This window comes from Pecten maximus, chromosome 4 (assembly GCF_902652985.1).
Source record: "Pecten maximus chromosome 4, xPecMax1.1, whole genome shotgun sequence".
Classification (NCBI taxonomy): Eukaryota; Metazoa; Mollusca; class Bivalvia; order Pectinida; family Pectinidae; genus Pecten; species Pecten maximus.
The window spans coordinates 17087088-17109022 of NC_047018.1; the positions used below are offsets into that span (position 1 = coordinate 17087088).

Genomic DNA, 21935 nt, shown 5'->3' on the forward strand with positions numbered 1-21935 from the left:
ATGTCTAGGACAGTATTGTGGGGATTATCTATGATATAGATCAGGGTAATGTCTAGGACAGTGTTGTGAGGATGATCAGGGTAATGTCTAGGACAGTGTTGTGGGGATGATCAGGGTAATGTCTAGGACAGTGTTGTGGGGATTATCTATGATATAGATCAGGGTAATGTCTAGGACAGTGTTGTGAGGATGATCAGGGTAATTTCTAGGACAGTGTTGTGGGGATGATCAGGGTAATGTCTAGGACAGTGTTGTGGGGATGATCAGGGTAATGTCTAGGACAGTGTTGTGAGGATTATCTATGATATAGATCAGGGTAATGTCTAGGACAGTGTTGTGAGGATGATCAGGGTAATTTCTAGGACAGTGTTGTGGGGATGATCAGGGTAATGTCTAGGACAGTGTTGTGGGGATGATCAGGGTAATGTCTAGGACAGTGTTGTGGGGATGATCAGGGTAATGTCTAGGACAGTGTTGTGGGGATGATCAGGGTAATGTCTAGGACAGTGTTGTGGGGATGATCAGGGTAATGTCTAGGACAGTGTTGTGGGGATGATCAGGGTAATGTCTAGGACAGTGTTGTGGGGATGATCAGGGTAATGTCTAGGACAGTGTTGTGGGGATGATCAGGGTAATGTCTAGGACAGTGTTGTGAGGATGATCAGGGTAATGTCTAGGACAGTGTTGTGGGGATGATCAGGGTAATGTCTAGGACAGTGTTGTGGGGATGATCAGGGTAATGTCTAGGACAGTGTTGTGGGGATTATCTATGATATAGATCAGGGTAATGTCTAGGACAGTGTTGTGAGGATGATCAGGGTAATTTCTAGGACAGTGTTGTGGGGATGATCAGGGTAATGTCTAGGACAGTGTTGTGGGGATGATCAGGGTAATGTCTAGGACAGTGTTGCGGGGATGATCAGGGTAATGTCTAGGACAGTGTTGCGGGGATGATCAGGGTAATGTCTGGGACAGTGATGTGGGGATAATCAGGGTAATGTCTAGGACAGTGTTGTGGGGATGATCAGGGTAATGTCTAGGACAGTGTTGCGGGGATGATCAGGGTAATGTCTAGGACAGTGTTGCGGGGATGATCAGGGTAATGTCTAGGACAGTGTTGTGGGGATGATCAGGGTAATGTCTAGGACAGTGTTGTGGGGATGATTAGGGTAATGTCTAGGACAGTGTTGCGGGGATGATCAGGGTAATGTCTAGGACAGTGTTGTGGGGATTATCTATGATATAGATCAGGGTAGTGTCTAGGACAGTGTTGTGGGGATAATCAGGGTAATGTCTAGGACAGTGTTGTGGGGATGATCAGGGTAATGTCTAGGACAGTGTTGTGGGGATGATCAGGGTAATGTCTAGGACAGTGTTGCGGGGATGATCAGGGTAATGTCTAGGACAGTGTTGTGGGGATGATTAGGGTAATGTCTAGGACAGTGTTGTGGGGATGATCAGGGTAATGTCTAGGACAGTGTTGTGGGGATTATCTATGATATAAGTCAGGGTAATGTCTAGGACAGTGTTGTGGGGATGATCAGGGTAATGTCTAGGACAGTGTTGTGGGGATGATCAGGGTAATGTCTAGGACAGTGTTGTGGGGATGATCAGGGTAATGTCTAGGACAGTGTTGTGGGGATGATCAGGGTAATGTCTAGGACAGTGTTGTGGGGATGATCAGGGTAATGTCTAGGACAGTGTTGTGGGGATCATCAGGATAATGTCTAGGACAGTGTTGTGGGGATGATCAGGGTAATGTCTAGGACAGTGTTGTGGGGATGATCAGGGTAATGTCTAGGACAGTGTTGTGGGGATAATCAGGGTAATGTCTAGGACAGTGTTGTGGGGATGATCAGGGTAATGTCTAGGACAGTGTTGTGGGGAAGATCAGGATAATGTCTAGGACAGTGTTGTGGGGAAGATCAGGGTAATGTCTAGGACAGTGTTGTGGGGATGATCAAGGTAATGTCTAGGACAGTGTTGTGGGGATGATCAGGGTAATGTCTAGGACAGTGTCGTGGGGATTATCTATGATATAGATCAGGATAATGTCTAGGACAGTGTTGTGGGGATGATCAGGGTAATGTCTAGGACAGTGTTGCGGGGATTATCAGGGTAATGTCTAGGACAGTGTTGTGGGGATGATCAGGGTAATGTCTAGGACAGTGTTGTGGGGATGATCAGGGTAATGTCTAGGACAGTGTTGTGGGGATGATCAGGGTAATGTCTAGGACAGTGTTGCGGGGATGATCAGGGTAATGTCTAGGACAGTGTTGTGGGGATAATCAGGGTAATGTCTAGGACAGTGTTGTGGGGATGATCAGGGTAATGTCTAGGACAGTGTTGTGGGGATGATCAGGGTAATGTCTAGGACAGTGTTGTGAGGATGATCAGGGTAATGTCTAGGACAGTGTTGTGGGGATGATCAGGGTAATGTCTAGGACAGTGTTGTGGGGATTATCTATGATATAGATCAGGGTAATGTCTAGGACAGTGTTGTGGGGATAATCAGGGTAATGTCTAGGACAGTGTTGTGGGGATCATCAGGGTAATGTCTAGGACAGTGTTGTGGGGATAATCAGGGTAATGTCTAGGACAGTGTTGTGGGGATGATCAGGGTAATGTCTAGGACAGTGTTGTGAGGATTATCTATGATATAGATCAGGGTAATGTCTAGGACAGTGTTGTGGGGATGATCAGGGTAATGTCTAGGACAGTGTTGTGGGGATGATCAGGGTAATGTCTAGGACAGTGTTGTGGGGATGATCAGGGTAATGTCTAGGACAGTGTTGCGGGGATGATCAGGGTAATGTCTAGGACAGTGTTGTGGGGATGATCAGGGTAATGTCTAGGACAGTGTTGTGGGGATAATCAGGGTAATGTCTAGGACAGTGTTGTGGGGATGATCAGGGTAATGTCTAGGACAGTGTTGTGGGGATGATCAGGGTAATGTCTAGGACAGTGTTGTGGGGATAATCAGGGTAATGTCTAGGACAGTGTTGTGGGGATGATCAGGGTAATGTCTAGGACAGTGTTGTGGGGATGATCAGGGTAATGTCTAGGACAGTGTTGTGGGGATTATCTATGATATAGATCAGGGTAGTGTCTAGGACAGTGTTGTGGGGATGATCAGGGTAATGTCTAGGACAGTGTTGTGGGGATGATCAAGGTAATGTCTAGGACAGTGTTGTGGGGATGATCAGGGTAATGTCTAGGACAGTGTTGTGGGGATGATCAGGGTAATGTCTAGGACAGTGTTGTGGGGATGATCAGGGTAATGTCTAGGACAGTGTTGTGGGGATGATCAGGGTAATGTCTAGGACAGTGTTGCGGGGATGATCAGGGTAATGTCTAGGACAGTGTTGTGGGGATTATCTATGATATAGATCAGGGTAATGTCTAGGACAGTGTTGTGGGGATGATCAAGGTAATGTCTAGGACAGTGTTGTGGGGATGATCAGGGTAATGTCTAGGACAGTGTTGTGGGGATGATCAGGGTAATGTCTAGGACAGTGTTGTGGGGATGATCAGGGTAATGTCTAGGACAGTGTTGTGGGGATAATCAGGGTAATGTCTAGGACAGTGTTGTGGGGATAATCAGGGTAATGTCTAGGACAGTGTTGTGGGGATGATCAGGGTAATGTCTAGGACAGTGTTGTGGGGATGATCAGGGTAATGTCTAGGACAGTGTTGTGGGGATGATTAGGGTAATGTCTAGGACAGTGTTGTGGGGATGATCAGGGTAATGTCTAGGACAGTGTTGTGGGGATGATCAGGGTAATGTCTAGGACAGTGTTGTGGGGATGATCAAGGTAATGTCTAGGACAGTGTTGTGGGGATAATCAGGGTAATGTCTAGGACAGTGTTGTGGGGATAATCAGGGTAATGTCTAGGACAGTGTTGTGGGGATAATCAGGGTAATGTCTAGGACAGTGTTGTGGGGATGATCAGGGTAATGTCTAGGACAGTGTTGTGGGGATTATCTATGATATAGATCAGGGTAGTGTCTAGGACAGTGTTGTGGGGATTATCTATGATATAGATCAGGGTAATGTCTAGGACAGTGTTGTGGGGATTATCTATGATATAGATCAGGGTAATGTCTAGGACAGTGTTGTGGGGATGATCAGGGTAATGTCTAGGACAGTGTTGTGGGGATGATCAGGGTAATGTCTAGGACAGTGTTGTGGGGATGATCAGGGTAATGTCTAGGACAGTGTTGTGGGGATGATCAGGGTAGTGTCTAGGACAGTGTTGTGGGGATGATCAGGGTAATGTCTAGGACAGTGTTGTGGGGATGATCAGGGTAATGTCTAGGACAGTGTTGTGGGGATGATCAGGGTAATGTCTAGGACAGTGTTGTGGGGATGATCAGGGTAATGTCTAGGACAGTGTTGTGGGGATGATCAGGGTAATGTCTAGGACAGTGTTGTGGGGATGATCAGGGTAATGTCTAGGACAGTGTTGTGGGGATTATCAGGGTAATGTCTAGGACAGTGTTGTGGGGATGATCAGGGTAATGTCTAGGACAGTGTTGCGGGGATGATCAGGGTAATGTCTAGGACAGTGTTGTGGGGATAATCAGGGTAATGTCTAGGACAGTGTTGTGGGGATTATCTATGATATACGATCAGGGTAATGTCTAGGACAGTGATGTGGGGATAATCAGGGTAATGTCTAGGACAGTGTTGTGGGGATGATCAGGGTAATGTCTAGGACAGTGTTGTGGGGATGATCAGGGTAATGTCTAGGACAGTGTTGTGGGGATGATCAGGGTAATGTCTAGGACAGTGTTGCGGGGATGATCAGGGTAATGTCTAGGACAGTGTTGTGGGGATAATCAGGGTAATGTCTAGGACAGTGTTGTGGGGATGATTAGGGTAATGTCTAGGACAGTGTTGTGGGGATGATCAGGGTAATGTCTAGGACAGTGTCGTGGGGATTATCTATGATATAGATCAGGATAATGTCTAGGACAGTGTTGTGGGGATGATCAGGGTAATGTCTAGGACAGTGTTGTGGGGATGATCAGGGTAATGTCTAGGACAGTGTTGTGGGGATGATCAGGGTAATGTCTAGGACAGTGTTGTGGGGATGATCAGGGTAATGTCTAGGACAGTGTTGTGGGGATGATCAGGGTAATGTCTAGGACAGTGTTGTGGGGATGATCAGGGTAATGTCTAGGACAGTGTTGTGGGGATAATCAGGGTAATGTCTAGGACAGTGTTGTGGGGATGATCAGGGTAATGTCTAGGACAGTGTTGTGGGGATTATCAGGGTAATGTCTAGGACAGTGTTGTGGGGATGATCAGGGTAATGTCTAGGACAGTGTCGTGGGGATTATCTATGATATAGGTCAGGGTAATGTCTAGGACAGTGTTGTGGGGATGATCAGGGTAATGTCTAGGACAGTGTTGTGGGGATGATCAGGGTAATGTCTAGGACAGTGTTGTGGGGATGATCAGGGTAATGTCTAGGACAGTGTTGTGGGGATGATCAGGGTAATGTCTAGGACAGTGTTGTGGGGATGATCAGGGTAATGTCTAGGACAGTGTTGTGGGGATGATTAGGGTAATGTCTAGGACAGTGTTGTGGGGATGATCAGGGTAATGTCTAGGACAGTGTCGTGGGGATTATCTATGATATAGATCAGGATAATGTCTAGGACAGTGTTGTGGGGATGATCAGGGTAATGTCTAGGACAGTGTTGTGGGGATGATCAGGGTAATGTCTAGGACAGTGTTGTGGGGATGATCAGGGTAATGTCTAGGACAGTGTTGTGGGGATGATCAGGGTAATGTCTAGGACAGTGTTGCGGGGATGATCAGGGTTATGTCTAGGACAGTGTTGTGGGGATTATCTATGATATAGATCAGGGTAGTGTCTAGGACAGTGTTGTGGGGATGATCAGGGTAATGTCTAGGACAGTGTTGTGGGGATGATCAGGGTGATGTCTAGGACAGTGTTGTGGGGATTATCTATGATATAGATCAGGGTAGTGTCTAGGACAGTGTTGTGGGGATAATCAGGGTAATGTCTAGGACAGTGTTGTGGGGATGATCAGGGTAATGTCTAGGACAGTGTTGTGGGGATGATCAGGGTAATGTCTAGGACAGTGTTGTGGGGATGATCAGGGTAATGTCTAGGACAGTGTTGCGGGGATGATCAGGGTTATGTCTAGGACAGTGTTGTGGGGATAATCAAGGTAATGTCTAGGACAGTGTTGTGGGGATGATCAGGGTTATGTCTAGGACAGTGTTGTGGGGATGATCAGGGTAATGTCTAGGACAGTGTTGTGGGGATGATCAGGGTAATGTCTAGGACAGTGTTGTGGGGATGATCAAGGTAATGTCTAGGACAGTGTTGTGGGGATGATCAGGGTAATGTCTAGGACAGTGTTGTGGGGATAATCAGGGTAATGTCTAGGACAGTGTTGTGGGGATTATCTATGATATAGATCAGGATAATGTCTAGGACAGTGTTGTGGGGATGATCAGGGTAATGTCTAGGACAGTGTTGTGGGGATGATCAGGGTAATGTCTAGGACAGTGTTGTGGGGATGATCAGGGTAATGTCTAGGACAGTGTTGCGGGGATGATCAGGGTAATGTCTAGGACAGTGTTGTGGGGATGATCAGGGTAATGTCTAGGACAGTGTTGTGGGGATGATCAGGGTAATGTCTAGGACAGTGTTGTGGGGATTATCTATGATATAGATCAGGATAATGTCTAGGACAGTGTTGTGGGGATGATCAGGGTAATGTCTAGGACAGTGTTGCGGGGATGATCAGGGTAATGTCTAGGACAGTGTTGTGGGGATGATCAGGGTAATGTCTAGGACAGTATTGTGGGGATGATCAGGGTAATGTCTAGGACAGTGTTGTGGGGATAATCAGGGTAATGTCTAGGACAGTGTTGTGGGGATTATCTATGATATAGATCAGGATAATGTCTAGGACAGTGTTGTGGGGATGATCAGGGTAATGTCTAGGACAGTGTTGTGGGGATGATCAGGGTAATGTCTAGGACAGTGTTGTGGGGATGATCAGGGTAATGTCTAGGACAGTGTTATGGGGAAGATCAGGGTAATGTCTAGGACAGTGTTGTGGGGATAATCAGGGTAATGTCTAGGACAGTGTTGTGGGGATGATCAGGGTAATGTCTAGGACAGTGTTGTGGGGATGATCAGGGTAATGTCTAGGACAGTGTTGTGGGGAAGATCAGGGTAATGTCTAGGACAGTGTTGTGGGGATGATCAGGGTAATGTCTAGGACAGTGTTGTGGGGATGATCAGGGTAATGTCTAGGACAGTGTTGTGGGGATGATCAGGGTAATGTCTAGGACAGTATTGTGAGGATGATCAGGGTAATGTCTAGGACAGTGTTGTGGGGATTATCAGGGTAATGTCTAGGACAGTGTTGTGGGGATGATCAGGGTAATGTCTAGGACAGTATTGTGGGGATTATCTATGATATAGATCAGGGTAATGTCTAGGACAGTGTTGTGGGGATGATCAGGGTAATGTCTAGGACAGTGTTGTGGGGATGATCAAGGTAATGTCTAGGACAGTGTTGTGGGGATGATCAGGGTAATGTCTAGGACAGTGTTGTGGGGATGATCAGGGTAATGTCTAGGACAGTGTTGTGGGGATGATCAGGGTAATGTCTAGGACAGTGTTGTGGGGATGATCAGGGTAATGTCTAGGACAGTGTTGTGGGGATGATCAGGGTAATGTCTAGGACAGTGTTGTGGGGATGATCAGGGTAATGTCTAGGACAGTATTGTGGGGATGATCAGGGTAATGTCTAGGACAGTGTTGTGGGGATGATCAGGGTAATGTCTAGGACAGTGTTGTGGGGATTATCTATGATATAGGTCAGGGTAATGTCTAGGACAGTGTTGTGAGGATGATCAGGGTAATGTCTAGGACAGTGTTGTGGGGATGATCAGGGTAATGTCTAGGACAGTGTTGTGGGGATTATCTATGATATAAGTCAGGGTAATGTCTAGGACAGTGTTGTGGGGATGATCAGGGTAATGTCTAGGCCAGTGTTGTGGGGATGATCAGGGTAATGTCTAGGACAGTGTTGTGGGGATTATCTATGATATAGGTCAGGGTAATGTCTAGGACAGTGTTGTGGGGATTATCTATGATATAGATCAGGGTAATGTCTAGGACAGTGTTGTGGGGATGATCAGGGTAATGTCTAGGACAGTGTTGTGGGGATGATCAGGGTAATGTCTAGGACAGTGTTGTGGGGATGATCAGGGTAATGTCTAGGACAGTGTTGTGGGGATTATCAGGGTAATGTCTAGGACAGTGTTGCGGGGATGATCAGGGTAATGTCTAGGACAGTGTTGTGAGGATTATCTATGATATAGATCAGGGTAATGTCTAGGACAGTGTTGTGGGGATGATCAGGGTAATGTCTAGGACAGTGTTGTGGGGATGATCAGGGTAATGTCTAGGACAGTGTTGTGGGGATTATCAGGGTAATGTCTAGGACAGTGTTGCGGGGATGATCAGGGTAATTTCTAGGACAGTGTTGTGGGGATGATCAGGGTAATGTCTAGGACAGTGTTGTGGGGATTATCTATGATATACGATCAGGGTAATGTCTAGGATAGTGTCGTTTGGTTCATCTGGGATTATTTATGATAAAGAGCTGGAAAACCAGAGACTAAAAACAGTATTTGACAGGCGAGGGCTATTTTTTTCAACCCAAATGCTCAATGTGAGTTTTCTATGTAGCTTCAACAAGAGTTTGTATGATTTAACTGTTTTTCTATAATCTATTTATCTTAAATACACCGTAAATGTCTTCAAACATATGCATATAAAGCATGAATCATACTACTTAATCGCAAACAAATACTTCGCGGAAGGAGATAAGATTGTCTAGTGTAATGTTAGCATTTTCTGGGAAGAATTATTTCTCGTCCCCATCCTAAAGTCATCAGGATTTATCATAGAAATAAACGACATTTTGATTCCTCCGAGAGTGAAATTTCTTGATGATCGCCTAGGGTTGCTGTTTCAAAATTGTTTAGAAATAAGTATAAATGTTTTCAAATTAAAAATTTCAACCAATTTTATTAATGTAAGGTTAACAATTTTTAAAAGATTTTTCAACTGAATTGTCTGCACTGAAAGGTAACAACACAAAGTAACAAAAAGTAACAAAAACCTAACAAAATGTTATCACTTAAAGTAAAAAAGTATCATTGTCACAGGCATGTTTTGATAAAAACACTTATTGTCGAGAAAACAATCTGCGCAGATTCACAAATCAGCACTTTATACTTAAAAGGGACAGAACACTGTCATAAATGTATACTATTATGTAAAGGACAGAACACTATCATAAATGTATACTATTATGTAAAGGACAGAACACTATCATAAATGTATACTATTATGTAAAGGACAGAAAAATATATCACTTTGAAACTCGGTAACAAAACAAGATGGACGGATTTAAATGTTCTTGATGAGAATCACTCCTGCAGAAACTTCTATTTTTTATCACATTTATTGTTCAGTTAATAGACTCCTCTTCTCCGTGTCACTTCTGAACACGCCATGCTCAGTCAATGAACTTTTGAGACAATCAGCTGACGGAACATAATGAGCTGTGAGAAAAAAAAAAGAAATTTGTTACCAACTTAACTTAAAGTTGTTTTTTTCACAGATTGAGAAAAAGTATCTGTTCGAAAGATTGATTTATCACTATTTTGAAACTGCTATCATTATTAATTGTGATCGTCTCAAAAGTTCAGTGATTTACATGTTAGAAACCTATTTCTGTATTTAAGTTACAGGGCCACTATCTGACTGGAAAACTGTCAAAGTTGGTGTTATAAACACAGTAAATGATAGAAGTATATTCTTAATAAAAGATTTCACCTTAAAAAGACTTATATATCTCATGTATACTGGAGCTTTTTCCAACAGCTAATTAATTCACTAAATGCAGGGTTGAAGCCATGTTTTGTACATCATTAAGCTTTCAGAATTCACAAGCTCAGAATTTGACGAATAGGGACAACACGATTGATCAGGGACATTTTGCCTTCATCTTTTCTAAGGAATATTCATACAGGTATTGTGAAATCGCATAATTGTGGAGGTAATTGTGCATGAAGTAGTAATGTATCTACTTTTTGTACATGTAAGCGCTTGTCTGTAATCCTGTAGCGTAGACGATTGTCATGTTTATTCATGAAAAAACAGCCTGTGAATCCTATCTACCCCAGCCTACATGTGCTCTCCCCACCAATTATGTGTACTGTATCTGTTGTGTTGGGATGTATTTGAAAATGAATTTTGTATGTTGAAAGAAAATATTGAAAGTCATTTTTTGTCCTGAAAGCAATGGATAACTGAATCCTGAGAAAAATATTTTTAAAAAATAGAAAACTTTAAAGAAAAGAACACGAAAAAGAGAAAACAAAAGAAGATCTTACTGGTACTCGAAACCATTATTTCATACTAAACACCACTTCACCAATGACAACAAGTTAGTCAATACAACTGATTCACCACACAAGGAGTTGTACCTTTAAATCATAGTAATATTACAAAGATCTTACCTATCCTGCTTCTATGGACACTGACCTGTCTGTATTCAATATGGTAATCAGATGCTTACACATGCATCAATATTTTTGTTGGATAATATAGCATTAGGAGAGCATGGAACATCAAATCTGTTGTTGTTTTGGTAGAGTTTTGAGGTAACAATGTGTCCTGTTGTTGTTTGGTAGAGTTTTGGGGTGTCTTGTTGTTGTTTGGTAGAGTTTTGAGGTAACAATGTGTCCTGTTGTTGTTTGGTAGAGTTTTGAGGTAACAATATGTCCTGTTGTTGTTTGGTAGAGTTTTGGGGTGTCTTGTTGTTGTTTGGTAGAGTTTTGAGGTAACAATATGTCCTGTTGTTGTTTGGTAGAGTTTTGAGGTAACAATGTGTCCTGTTGTTGTTTGGTAGAGTTTTGAGGTAATAATGTATCCTGTTGTTGTTTTATAGAGTTCTGATGTTACAATGTGTCCTGTTGTTTGGTAGATTTTTGGGGTGTCCTGTTGTTGTTTGGTAGAGTTTTGAGGTAACAATATGTCCTGTTGTTGTTTGGTAGAGTTTTGAGGTAACAATGTGTCCTGTTGTTGTTTGGTAGAGTTTTGAGGTAACAATGTGTCCTGTTGTTGTTTTATAGAGTTCTGATGTTACAATGTGTCCTGTTGTTTGGTAGAGTTTTGGGGTGTCCTGTTGTTGTTTGGTAGAGTTCTGATGTTACAATATGTCCTGTTGTTGTTTATTTAGTTATGAGATTACAATGTGTCCAGTTGTTGTTTGGTAGAGTTTTGATGTTACAATGTGTCCTGTTGTTGTTTAGTTTAGTTATGAGATTACAATATGTCATGTTGTTGTTTAGTTTAGTTACGAGATTACAATGTGTCCAGTTGTTGTTTGGTAGAGTTCTGATGTTACAATATGTCCTGCTGTTGTTTAGTTTAGTTATGAGATTACAATATGTCCTGTTGTTGTTTAGTTTAGTTATGAGATTACAATGTGTCCAGTTGTTGTTTGGTAGAGTTCTGATGTTACAATATGTCCTGTTGTTTGGTAGATTTGTGAGGTAACAATGTGTCCTGTTGTTGTTTGGTAGAGTTTTGAGGTAACAATGTGTCCTGTTGTTGTTTGGTTGAGTTGTGATGTTACAATATGTCCTGTTGTTTGGTAGAGTTTTGAGGTAACAATATGTCCTACTGTTGTTTAGTTTAGTTATGAGATTACAATGTGTCCTGTTGTTGTTTAGTTTAGTTATGAGATTACAATGTATCATGTTGTTGTTTGGTAGAGTTATCAATCCCTTATATATATTCACACAGTCACTAACTACAAATGATGTAACCCCATGAACCACCATATTTACCTTTTCACTGGCGGCGATGGTGCCTGAAAGAGAGTAAAATGAATCAGTACATTGATATCATGGTTTAGTGATAGTATCAATTCTGTTGATCAAATTTTTATCTTAAAACATTTTTGTTCAAATTATTTATTATAATCAGTATATTTGTAAGATAGCATCAGAGTATTTTTTTAATTAATTTTCCTATTTTACCATTACCTGATAATGTCTCAAGCCTATATATAGTTTCATATGAAATCAATGAATGAGTTTACAAATTCTATTATATGATAGTGGTTAGATTCTATTTCTAATATAAACCAAGAAGCATGCTGTGACATACATGTTTATCAATGCATTAAATATATAATGATTACTGAAGGAAGAAATACTATTAAAGTGTTATGTCATGTATGTACTATAGGATTATATTCATCACAAAATATCAGTATTACTTTACTATACATTTTACCATACATGTACATTGAAAATTAAGAGGAAACGTAACAACTATCCTAAAAACTGTCATTGTGTAACAAACTGTGGTATAAACATGCTGCTAAAATCAACCTGATTAAACTGGCTGCAATGTTATCTCGAGAGATATAGTCAGTGACTATTTAGAGAATAAAAATCATGTGGAAACAATGATGATGTAACGACAGTACCAGTTCATACACTGAAACATCTGGTATATTGGACGTGACCTACCCAGATGTTTTCTCCCCTCTTCACTCAAATAATGTGATTTCATTTGCAGTGAATAAAGACATGTAATATTTATAATTTCTCAAAAGTAGATCAAAGGTCACAGTCAAGGTCAGCAAGTCTGTGAATATAAGTCTTGCCAAAAATAACACACCTAGGAAATACTTACATATTTCCCTATTTGGCTATGCCCCTCAGGCCCCTAGGGAGCCAACTGTTTCTACAAAATTGGTTCCCCTTCACCCAAGGATGCTTCAGACCAAATCCTTACATTCCTTCTTCACCTGAGGATCGATGCCCCACACCAAATTGGTTGAAATCTGCTCGTTAGTTTATGACTATAAGTAGTGTTTAAAAGTTGATACAAGGGCTAATTGATATGTTGTAAGTCTCATATTGAAGGATTTGAAATTTGCTGCATAAATTGTATTATTTTTCAACATAATCCCCTTCAGTATCTATACACTTTTGCCATTTGTGTTTAAGGGCATCAATGCCTCTTTTATAGAACTCCTTTTCCTGGCTGTTCAGAAAGTCATCCACTACATGTATGACGTCATCATCGGACTGAAAGTGGGTGCCTGAAACAGCTGTATTCAGTTTTGGAAAAAGATGAAAGTCTGATGGAGCGAGATCAGGTGAATAAGGCGGACACTATTATAAAATCAATTTAAAGCCACAATCGTGAATGGCAGTCATGACAATGACAGACTTGTGTACAGGAGCATTGTCCTGATGGAGTAACACACCTTAAGTGAGCTTTTTGCAGCGTTTAAGTTTAATATTTTCCTATAACTACCTCAGAAGTGAAGCATATATAGTATGTGCCACTGATTGTTTGTCACTTTTGGAGATAATCTATTAGCAGACTTAAATCTTGAAAATTAAATTACTAAGTAAAAGTTTTTTAAGACTGCAGTCTTTGCCTTCTTTGGCGGGGGAGAGCCAGGGTGCTTCTATTGTTTCGATTGTTGTGTGGCCTCTGGGGTAAAATGATGGACCCATGTGTCATCCATAGTGGCAAATCTCAGATGAAAGTTGGCAGTTTCTTCCTCAAAAAGGTTAAGCTTAGCAAGTGATAATGTGCGCCTGGTATGCTTATGATCAACTGTCAGAAGTATTGGTACCTATCGGGCCGAAAGCTTTCTCTTTGCAAGATCCTCAGTCAGAATGGAAAGTTCTCTTTCCTGTGAAATGCCAACTTTACTGGCTATATATCCTTCTGTGACTCGTCTGTCAGTCATAACAATATCATGAACTTTATTTACCATTTCTGGGGTTGCAAAATTGACAGGCCTTCCAGGACGGGGGGTCATCCTCAAGGCTCTGTCAGATGCGCTTAAATTATGCCACCCACCTTTTCACTATAGCATATGAAGGGGCATCTTTCCCTAGCTACCATATCATTATTGATATCCTTAGGTGTTAAACCTTTTAAATGCAAATATTGGATCACTGCTCTTTCACCAATTTTGTCCATTTTACAAAAGCCACTTGTCATGTTTACTTTAGAGTGCTACCTCGTGTCAAGACATTAACAATCCAATAAGTACAAAAACAACTAAACTAATAATATGGTTAGATATTTCCTCAGGTGTGTTTGTAATTAGACTGTTAGTATGGAGGAGTCAAACACACTATATCTTACCTGGGATTTCCCCTGTTTCACCGACTACAAATCAAACAAAACAGACAACATGAAATCCTGTCTCACAGACTACTGTGTGTACACAAATCAAACAAAACAGACAATATGAAATCCTGTCTCACAGACTACAAATCAAACAAAACAGACAACATAAAATCCTGTCTCACAGACTACAAATCAAACAAAACAGACAACATAAAATCCTGACTCACAGACTACTGTGTGTACACAAATCAAACAAAACAGACAACATAAAATCCTGTCTCACAGACTACAAATCAAACAAAACAGACAACATAAAATCCTGTCTCACAGACTACAAATCAAACAAAACAGACAACATAAAATCCTGTCTCACAGACTACAAATCAAACAAAACAGACAACATAAAATCCTGTCTCACAGACTACTGTATGTACACAAATCAAACAAAACAGACAACATAAAATCCTGTCTCACAGACTACTGTGTGTACACAAATCAAACAAAACAGACAATATGAAATCCTGCCATGTCAACAACTTATTATAGTCAGCCCAAAAGTTTAGGTACAGTTCTCCAGTAAAGCTCCAGCAAATTGACAGACAAAAAGACGACAGACAAGCCAAGACCAGGATATCCCCATTTACTTTATTGTTGGTGGAACATGAAATTACTAAATGTCAGTACTGGTCTGTTTTACATTAAACAAGCCATCTTTTACTGGAGAGAATTATCTACCTACCGCTGGTGCTGAGTTCAGTGTCTTCAGAAACTGGTCAATCACAAGCCATTTCTCCTTTGTCTCCTCCACCTGCTTGCTTTTGAGCGGGTCCCTTATCCTAACCTTCACCTCCAGCTTTCCCCCTGCAGCCTTGCGTCCATCCATGAGGTCATGACTGTCATGATATGTACATTTGGAGTCGAGAGGGAGAAGCTTTACATTACAGGTACCTATTAACTTGTCTCCCTTGAAGAAACCCCTTTTCTGAAACACCTCAAACTTGACCGACTTTCTCTCTACCACTCGTCCAAATCCTCTTGATTTCCTACTTATCTGTAACTTCCATGGTTCATTATATTCTGAAATAAAACCACATTTTCTGTCAAAATATAGTTGTATCACCAGATACAGACATATGATTTTATTTATTTATTTATGTTATATTTCATTAATGTTAAAGCTGTATTACTGACAAAATTTTATGTCAGTTGAAGTATTGTAACAAAATATTGTGTCAGTTAGGTTGACAAGATTTTGTGTCAGTTCAAATTGTGTCACAAGACATTATAGGTGCAGTAAAACTTTTAAAATGATGTATCAAACTGAATAAAATTTCTAGTGAGGTATTTACTTCATACATTCAATTGATGAAAAAACGTAAACTATACATTTCACTGAACAAAATTGATTAAGTATTTGATCAAAGTATAACCTGAATTTGACAGCTACATACCTGGATTAACGGAGCCTTTTACTGTGTCAGAACTACCAGTCTGTGGATCATCCTGTCAAGGTAATAAAAAAAACAACACTTAAGAGTCAATCCACAATAAAGTATGTAATCTTCTAACTATAAAATACCAAAGAGATGATGTACCGTGGTCAGTGTTACTAAGGTCAATCAGATGATGTACTGTGGTCAGTGTTCTAAGGTCAATCAGATGATGTACCATGGTCAGTGTTACTAAGGTCAATCAGATGATGTACCATGGTCAGTGTTACTAAGGTCAATCAGATGATGTACCGTGGTCAGTGTTACTAAGGTCAATCAGATGATGTACTCTGGTCAGTGTTCTAAGGTCAATCAGATGATGTACCATGGTCAGTGTTACTAAGGTCAATCAGATGATGTACTGTGGTCAGTGTTACTAAGGTCAATCAGATGATGTACCATGGTCAGTGTTACTAAGGTCAAACGAATACCATTACATAAAATATTATACAATAGAACTTACTGTAGGGTATGGAAATTCATATTTCACAAATGTGTCAAAGTCTTTTTCAGCATGACCTGTAAAAATAGTTTGATATACAGAATAAAAAATATCTCTCAGCATGAACTGTAAAATAATTTTCAACAGTTTGGTAAATATCACTTGGCTGACATACTACAAGAGGCCTAAATGCTCACCTGACAGAAAGTGCATAAGTACAGGGCATCAGGCAGAGTCAATATCAGCCTTCTCTTTATAACTGAATGATAGTCATCAAACAAACTTACAATAACTACATAGTGTATCCATGTCCCCACAAAACCAGATCCTTCTAGTCAATAATATACCCTGATATAATAGTAAAATAAAATTGTATTTATTTCTTCTTCATAATATCCATGAAGTAATCATTATTATTATTACATTCAACAATGAATGGTCTTTAGGACCAAAACAATGGTGAGTAACAAGAGGCCATACATTTTACCCCTGTGACTTTCAAAGTAAGTGTCAAAGTTATTCATTCGATGAAACATGGTAGTCTTCATCATAGCATGCTACAGACTAAAATCAGGTTTCTTGGCCTCTTTGTTATTGAGAAAAAATTGTTTAATGAACTTAGCATATATGAATCCTATGACCTTGAATGTAGGTCAAGGTCATTCATTTGAACAAAATTAGTAGTGTTTCTTTCCAGCATGCTGTAGGCCCAATACCAGGTCGTTTCGTCCCCTCGTTATGAGAAGAAGTCATTTAAATATTTTAGAATATAGAACCCTGTGACTTTAAATGTAAGTCAAAGTTATTCATTTTAATAAACTTGGTAGCCCTTAGCTTCAGCATGCTTCAGGTCCATTATCAGGTCCGTGGGCCTCTTGGCTACTGAGAAGAAACTATTTGAAGATTTTAGCAAATTAGACCCCTGTGACCTTCAATATGGGTCCAGATCATTCATTTGACCAACTTGGTAGCCCTTTATCTCAGCATACTATGGGCCCAATATCATGCCTCTGTATCTCTCAATTATTGAGAAGAAGGGAAAGGGAAAAGTTGACACCAGCCGTATGACGACAGATACTGCACCACAACTTGCTAACTTGCCCTTTTAGCAGGTAAGGTAATAATAAGTAACTTAATTTGAATTACAAACAACACGATTGATATATACCTCTAACCCTTAAACCTGAAGATTCTGGTTGAAAATTCTGTTTACAGTGTTAGCTCTGTTAGTTTCAGTCTGTGACATAAACATGTAGAAGAACTATTGTTTCCACCCCTGGATGGTAGCTTGATGCAGAATTCATGAACAATGAAATGGGAGAATATCAACTTCTCTTTACTTACTTGTAGGCAGTTGTATTCCTCTCACCAAGGTCATCTCAAGGTCATTATCTCCTAAATCTGTATTACATCTACAATAACACAGGTCTTGAGTATACTTTCTATCACATAGGTCAATTTAGGTCAAATTAAGATTACTATCTCCTTAATCTGTATAACAATTAGACAATTTACAGAATTGTCAGCAATTCCCAACCTCTCTACTTAGCAAATATCAATATTTACTTTGTGTATATATTAGTCAGCAATCCACAGTCCCCGACCTCTGTTCATACGGGAGTTTACAAGTGTTGATGTGATAATCTGCCATTTCAAGAAAATGATTGGTTATAATAACAAGTATATTATACTTACTGTACAAGTGAGAAAGTTCTGTTTTCATAGTGAAACTTTGGAACAGGATCATGATGTCGGAAGGCATTTTTTAATGCTTCTAAATCTTTCCTACATCCTTGCTCCATCTTTTGGAATCTAGATGGAAAAGAATCAAAATCTGGATAAAAACTACTACAATCATAAACAGAAGATAACCAAAACATTTAAACATAAACAAGTGTCTGTCTATTGCTTCAGATTATACAAAACATTATAAAATTACTGTAGATTCAGTTTTATACAAATGTGAGGTACTTACTTTGCAGCATTTAAAACGTCTCCCAGTTTTGTGAAGTGTTGGTGATTAGATGCACTCATCTGTCAAACAAAAGCCAAACATAACCTCAGCATGACTTGATATATGTTTGTTAGGATACACTGATTGGGTGGGACACACAGCCATATACTGATCGGGTGGGACACACAGTCATATACAGCTCAGGTGGGACTAACAGCCACATACAGATCTGGTGGGACACACAGCCATATACTGATTGGTGGGACACACAGCCATATACAGATCTGGTGGGACACACAGCCATATACTGATTGGTGGGACACACAGACATATAAAGATCTGGTGGGACACACAGCCATATACTGATTGGTGGGACACACAGCCATATACAGATCGGGTGGGACACACAGCCACATACAGATCTGGTGGGACACACAGCCACATACAGATCTGGTGGGACACACAGCCACAGACTGATCAGGTGGGACACACAGTCATATACTGATTTGGTGGGACACACAGCCACATACAGATCGGGTGGGACACAGCTACATACTGATTGGGTGGGACACACAGCCACATACTGATTGGGGGGGGACACACAGCCACATACTGATTGGGTGGGACACACAGCCACATACTGATTGGGTGGGACACACAGCCACATACTGATTGGGTGGGACACACAGCCACATACTGAATGGGTGGGACACACAGCCACATACTGATCGGGTGGGACACACAGCCACATACAGATAGCATGGGACACACAGCCACATACTGATCAGGTGGGGCACAGACAGAATGATTTGATCTGGTGAGACACACAGACAGAATTATTTGACCTGGTGAGACACACAGACAGATTACCCTGATCTGGTTGATGAGATCCTGCTCTAGTTTTTTGAAGATTTCATTTCTGTCTCCTTTGACTTCACATTCATCTGGGTTGACCATGACAAAGGACCGCTCGTCCTCCTCAGTAAGAGAGGGTGGCATCTGTAAAGTAATGTAATGATCGTGTATTTGTTGCACGTGTATTGTATATATTTACCTGTATTTGTATTGAGTGCGTACTATCTGTGTTGTTACATGTAAAGGATTGCGACGTATTATGTGGGCTCGGGGCTATATATACCCGTGCACGGTAGTCGGGAGTCGCTTAGACACCTGTAGCTGCGACGACCGGACAACAGGTGAGAGCACACGATATCTATAAATAGCACTCGGTGAAGTGAGGTGGCCGGTGGACTGTGACGGGTGAGGTGCTGGCTGTGGCGTAGGGTAGGTGGGCACGGGTTGTCGCCAGGTACGCCGGGCGTAGGGACTGACGCCAGGGAACGCCGGGGAGCGCCAGGGAACGCCGGGCTTACAGTCGGACATCCTCACGCCACCGAGTGTGCCAACTTTCATATATCAACTTCATGTTACGCCGGCGCGGAATATATATCACCGGGTGCCCACATAATGCTCGCATTTCTCCCTGTTAATGTCTCGTGTAACCAATGTCTGAGAATAAATGTCATCAAATCGCAGTAGTTGTTTGGTTGTTTTATACACTAGCAGCAAAGTAGTACCAACGACGATCTTATGCAGGAACCCTGGAGAGTAGGACAACGGTGAACTACGCAGGAGGTTAAACCGTTACAGTAATAACAAAAAGTATCTCAAGAAGGATGAACCATACATAATACATCTAGAGATTTTTGCAAAGCATTGTAAGACAGTACCTTATGAGAAGAAATAGTTTGATCCATCTATGATGCATTGATGGTTCTGTCACTTTTAATCTGCATATGATATCCAATTCATATACCAAAATGGAATACAATTTTAGTAGGTCTAGTCCCCCAAGTTACAGAGGTTTAAATACAACATATAGGGCATTAAATCTACAACACAAAGGGCCTTACTTAATTAAATAATTTCACTCCAAAATATGGACATCTACAAAATTCAATGATTTTATTCTAAAATATGCACATTTACAAAATCAATTCTTTTTTTTAAACATGCTACTAAAATAATGTGATGAAAATATTGACTTGACTTGAAGTTACCTGCGACATGTCCACTGGTAGACCACTATCTGCTGCTTCAATCATTGGTTCAAACCCCTGGAACATAGACACAGGATCATATTACATTCAGTACAAAACACAATCACAGACATATATACCTTGTATGGTTACAGACAAGTACCCAGTATATATTGTCAGACATGTACCTTGTATGGTTACAGACAAGTACCCAGTATATAGTGTATCAGGTTCAATGTGTTTTCCATACAGAAAGCACAGAACTCTTCAAATGTATCATAACAGTACCCTGTACAAACAGTAGTTAAAAGTATCCAGCTTAAAAAACAAAAAACCTTTAACAGTAACAAAAGGCCAAGAGGGCCTGTATTGCTCAACTGGATATTGCAGAGATAATGGCAAAATAAACTACAATCCTATAGAAAAGAGGTAAGAAACATTTTAAAGAACTAACTAACTATTATTGTAATTATCATTGTTATATTACTGTTGTATGAGCTAACCACTTAAGTTTGTACCCACGAAATAATTTGTGAAAGCTCCAAACCACGAAAGAAAGTACGAATGAAAATTTCATATTACACCATATTTGCTCTATATATAGGGCCCCATCTCTCAGGCCCTACGGGGCCAGACCCATTGTTAAAAAATGAGTCCCTTTCACCAAAGGTAGCTTCAGACCAAATAAGGACCAAATCCTTTCATTTCTACATTGAAAGCTATTAGGCCTCATCCATCTGACCAGACAAACCAATTATACAAAATGTGTTTTCCTTTACCCACAGATCATTCAGATCAAATCCTTTCATTCTTACAGAAGAAGGATTTTAAAGAATTTGCTATTTCCAATTTGTTACCCTGTAACCAAGGATACTTCAGACTAAATTTGGTCAAAACCGTTCATGGCTAGTAACAATTTTAAGGAAACAAACCTGAGTTAACAGGCCTCAGTTATACAAACCATAGTTAACAGGCCCCAGTTATACAAACCTTAGTTAACAGGTCCATCTGTACAAGCCTTAGTTAACAGGCCTCAGTTATACAAACCATAGTTAACATGCCCTATCTGTACAAACCTTAGTTAACAGACCCTATCTGTACAAACCTTAGTTAACAGACCCCAGTTATATAAACCTTAGTTAGTTAACAGACCCCAATTATACAAACCTTAGTTAACAGGCCCTGGTTGTAAAAACTTGAGTTAACAGTACCAAGTTGTACACACCAAAGTAAGCTTTGTCATAGCTAGTACAAACCTCAGTTAGTTAACAGGCCCCGGCTGAGTTAACAGTACCAAGTTGTACACACCTAAGTTAGCTTTGTCATAGCCAGTACAAACCTGAGTTAACAGTACCAAGTTGTATACACCTAAGTTAGCTTTGTCATAGCCAGTACAAACCTGAGTTAACGGTACCAAGTTGTATACACCTAAGTTAGCTTTGTCATAGCCAGTACAAACCTGAGTTAACAGTACCAAGTTGTATACACCTAAGTTAGCTTTGTCAGAGCCAGTACAAACCTTAGCGATCCTCATGTATTTCTTGGCCAGTTCTAGGTCATTGCTTTTCTTGGCCTTAACAGCAGCATGTTTATACTCGTTCATCCTCTCTCTTAAGAGATATGCTTGCTGCTCAGCACGTGATGATGGAGATTTCTTTAAAGCTACAAATCAAACCAAGGAATTAAGCATAACGGATTTCAAAATAATCACATGAAAATAAAGGTATTGGATTTATGGATACTGTTAGAGAGGCAATTGC

The 21935-nt window shown here is 40.6% G+C and overlaps 1 protein-coding gene across 1 annotated transcript in view; it reads right to left on the minus strand.

The window, feature by feature from the left end:
* Nucleotides 1-21935, minus strand: part of LOC117325383 (coiled-coil and C2 domain-containing protein 1-like) — a 46937-nt gene that overhangs the window by 8802 nt on the left and 16200 nt on the right. The window contains 11 exon segments of the mRNA XM_033881555.1: nucleotides 11931-11953; nucleotides 14266-14289; nucleotides 14990-15327; nucleotides 15702-15753; nucleotides 16204-16259; nucleotides 17527-17594; nucleotides 17878-17994; nucleotides 18158-18216; nucleotides 19007-19135; nucleotides 20197-20253; nucleotides 21695-21837. Of these exon segments, the coding sequence (XP_033737446.1) occupies nucleotides 11931-11953; nucleotides 14266-14289; nucleotides 14990-15327; nucleotides 15702-15753; nucleotides 16204-16259; nucleotides 17527-17594; nucleotides 17878-17994; nucleotides 18158-18216; nucleotides 19007-19135; nucleotides 20197-20253; nucleotides 21695-21837 (1066 nt within the window).